Genomic DNA, 3,665 nt, shown 5'->3' with positions numbered 1-3,665 from the left:
TATCAAATAAATCTGCTCACCTGCAATTTATAATGGCGCATTGTAGTCACCTTCGTGCACGAAAGTTCGTTCAATCTCAGCTGCTCAACATTTTCAGTTATTTGCTGTTGAATTGCCGATTTTCAAAATGCAAATGATCTGTTTATTTTCAAAGAATAGTTTGTTTTGTTATTGTTTGGTTGGTGTCTTATATGAAACTGCGACATTGCGCAATTTATTGGACAGACTTGTTTAAGATCACACAGCGTAATTTGGGTGGCATTTTATTTCGTATTTTTAAATCATCTTTTTATTTTTGACTATCTGTAAATTTAGTTTCCTGCTCTTAATTGTGAATGCATACTTGATGGTTTTAAATGCTCCTGAAATTAAGTGCTGCTTGACGAGCCTATATTGTGTATGTATGTGACGTCACTGAAGGCCTAAGGTTGAAATGCACGGCCCGCCACTGTTTAAAAACCATTCCCTTGCAAAAAAAAAAAAAAAACAAATAAATCCTTTCATCTCACTTTAGGGCAGGGATGCCAAACTCATTTTTATCGCAGGCCTGATTTTAGTTACAGTTTCCCTTGGAGGGCCGTTATGACTGAAACCATATAAAGAAGTCAAGAATAACGGTTTATTCACCTAGTGTTTAAGTTGCTGTAATGAGGGGTTTGGTAACAAGACACTGCTTACAGTATCACTCTTATTTATTACAAATGAGAATTTGAAATATTGGTAGCGATTTTAGCAAGCACTCTGAAAGTTGACATCTTTGATTTGCTTTTGAGGGCCACCGAAAATGATGTAGTGGGCCAGATCTTGAGTGCTTTAAGGGCTCCAGATGTTCCTGATATGATGGAGAACGAGAGGGAAAAAAATGAAACAAGAGATACATAAAACACTGTCAGATGGTAGAGGCCACATGACAAAAATTTCAGGAGATTAAATGCTCAGACAAGTAGTCAGCCAAAAGATAAGACAGGTACAAACAGCAGAGTGACATTGAACACTTAAAATCTGCGGTATTTATGTCAGTGAGGCACCTTTTTCATGAATATGTCAGGACTACTATTGCTAATTGATAAACATTGTCAGTGTACATTATTGTGTCGGTGAATGGAATGAATGATTTGTGGGGATGGAGAATAACGCTTGATGCTGCGCAAGCCTATATAACAGCATGAAACAATGGAAAAGTCCATCCATCCAGACAGACAGCCAGCCATTTTCTATAACACTTATCCTCTCCAGCATCACAGGGAAGTTCCCACCTATCCCAGATGACTTTCGGTGAAAGGTTGACTACACCCTGGACCAGTCACTAGTCAGTCAGGGCACATTTTTTTTCAATGTTTTTTTTTTTTTTTTTTTTTTTTTTTAATGTTGTAAGTTTGAAATGCTTTAAAGCATTGTACAGCACTTTGAGTTGCATTTTTATGTATGAGAAGTGCTATATAAATAAAGTTTGATTGATTAATTGATATAGAGACAGACAGTTATTCATTCTCAAATTCACACCATCACTGAGAACTGAACTGAACAGGAACCGAACCCATGCCGAAGAAGTCAGATGAAAGAATCTGCTGAATTTGCTGCATGCACCATCAATGGCGCAAATACACAGACAAAGTGAGTTATTTTCTCCCTGAAAACTGAGAATTTACGATGTGTATCTCCTCAGGATGAACTGACCAGCAATGGAGGTGTTCCACTACAAAGATAAAGAGCAGTCATCCAACCTCCTCCTCCATCTCAATAGCCTCAGACATGAGAACATTCTCACAGATGTTTTATTGTGTTCCGAAAACACAGAGATCCCCTACCACCGCAATGTTCTGGTCTCCAGCAGTCCCTACTTCAGAGCTATGTTCTGTAACAACTTCATAGAGAGGCGGCAGACCAGGATCAAGCTGCAGGGCCTAACGTCAGCCATCTTGAACACTATCATTGACTACGTTTACACCGGCCTGGCTCATATCAGCATGGATAATGTGCTGCCTCTCATGCAGGCCACATCTATGCTGCAGTATGTTCGTCTTTTCGAGGCCTGCTCCAGTTTTTTTTCAGAATCAGCTGAGCCCTGACAACTGCTTGAGCCTGATAAGGCTTTCAGAGCTCATGAACTGTAACACTCTGAGAGAAAAGGCAAAGGATATGGCTATGAAGCGCTTCAGTGATGTGTTTCATTCGGAGGATCTGTGTGAGCTGTCCTTACCGGAGCTGACGGGCTACCTGGAGGATGATCGTCTCTGCGCAGAGGAGGAGCAAGTCTTTGATACGCTTGTTGCTTGGATCCACCATGACCCCTTAACTAGATGCGGCGCCATCAATGCACTTTTCAAGAAAGTGCGCCTTCGCCATGTTCACCCCACCTACCTGTTCCAGTTCATCGCCAGCGACCCTCTGATTCAGTCATCCGCCCTCTGCATCGAGCTCATTGAATCAGTTCGACGTCTCATGTTTTCTGTCAGCATCAAATATTTGGGGGGTTTGACAGGTGACTTTGAACCTGTGTGGGTTGCACTGAGGCGCGGCACCTAACCATGACAATCTGGTGGTGGTAGGAGGAAGGAAGAACAATGAGCAAAGCTCAAGAGAAGAGCCAGGAGTGGAAGCGTCTGGCCAAACTTCCTATCAGACTGTACAAAGCTTCCTATGCGGCCCTTCACAGTGTGGTGTATGTTATTGGACGCCTGAATACCAATGCCAAATACTGCGAAGTCTGCACAACCGTCTACACCCTCTCATTCAAGACTAACGAGTGGCGGCTGGCCCAGCCCATTCTGGAGCCTCGTTTTAGCCACCAGAGTGTCTCCTACCTACACTTTATCTTCATCCTGGGGGGGCTCGGGTTCGACAGGCACCTGACAGACAGCGTGGAACGGTAACATGAGGCGGGAGAATTTTGTGGCATTAAATAGTTGGCGCAGCGACTCACAATATCATCACTTTTTACAATGCTTTTAGATACAACAGCATGTTCAACCAATGGGAGTCTATGGCCCCCATGCCAGAGGCTGTTCTTCACCCTGCTGTGGCTGCCACCAACCAGAGGATCTACATGTTCGGAGGGGAAGATGCCATGCAGAACCCAGTCCGACTCACTAATGTTCACTTCAGGGCTAAAAATAACTTTTTTAAAATTTTGTAGAGCAAATCAATGACTCATTAAAATGACTCAGTGAAATGAAATCAATGCCTTCATTCGAGGAGTAACTTTCTAATCATTTTTTGACAGTTAATCCCAGGAACCTGAAGGAAGGATTTTATCAACAATACAACAAATGAGTTTTGTTTTTCTTTTAAATATTTTTTGGATTTTGTAAATTTACATTATGGATAGCAGCGAACTGCATTTTGCTGCCTTGAAACATTTTTAGTGGGGCAATTTCAAACACAATTACTGTATATATTTCATTTCAAATTTAGTACTTCTGAATGGGTTTTATGGTCTTTTGCCAAGCGAAATTGATTTTAAAAAAGAAGAAAAGATGATTAAAAGATTCAATCTACTGTGATGTAATAATAATAATAATACATTACATTTATAAGCGCCTTTCAAAACACTCAAGGACACTTTACAATCAAAACAAGAACAATAAAACCACAGATAAAATTATAAATAATAAAAGGAGAGATGAATTTAAACTGAATTTAGCGACTCGAAATAGTTGACGCCG

The 3,665-nt window shown here is 40.9% G+C and overlaps 1 protein-coding gene across 1 annotated transcript in view; it reads left to right on the top strand.

Moving 5' to 3' along the window:
* The window catches only part of klhl38b (kelch-like family member 38b), a 5,501-nt gene extending 2,031 nt beyond the window's left edge, over positions 1-3,470 (top strand). The window contains 5 exon segments of the mRNA XM_019895689.1: positions 1,667-2,042; positions 2,044-2,523; positions 2,525-2,583; positions 2,585-2,869; positions 2,953-3,470. Of these exon segments, the coding sequence (XP_019751248.1) occupies positions 1,683-2,042; positions 2,044-2,523; positions 2,525-2,583; positions 2,585-2,869; positions 2,953-3,136 (1,368 nt within the window). The 5' untranslated portion in view covers positions 1,667-1,682 and the 3' untranslated portion in view covers positions 3,137-3,470.
* Positions 3,471-3,665: the final 195 nt, after the last annotated feature.

The sequence above is a fragment of the Hippocampus comes genome, unplaced genomic scaffold (genome assembly GCF_001891065.2).
Source record: "Hippocampus comes isolate QL1 unplaced genomic scaffold, H_comes_QL1_v1.1 scaffold387, whole genome shotgun sequence".
Lineage (NCBI taxonomy): Eukaryota > Metazoa > Chordata > Actinopteri > Syngnathiformes > Syngnathidae > Hippocampus > Hippocampus comes.
This window is presented reverse-complemented; position numbering and strand designations above follow the sequence as displayed.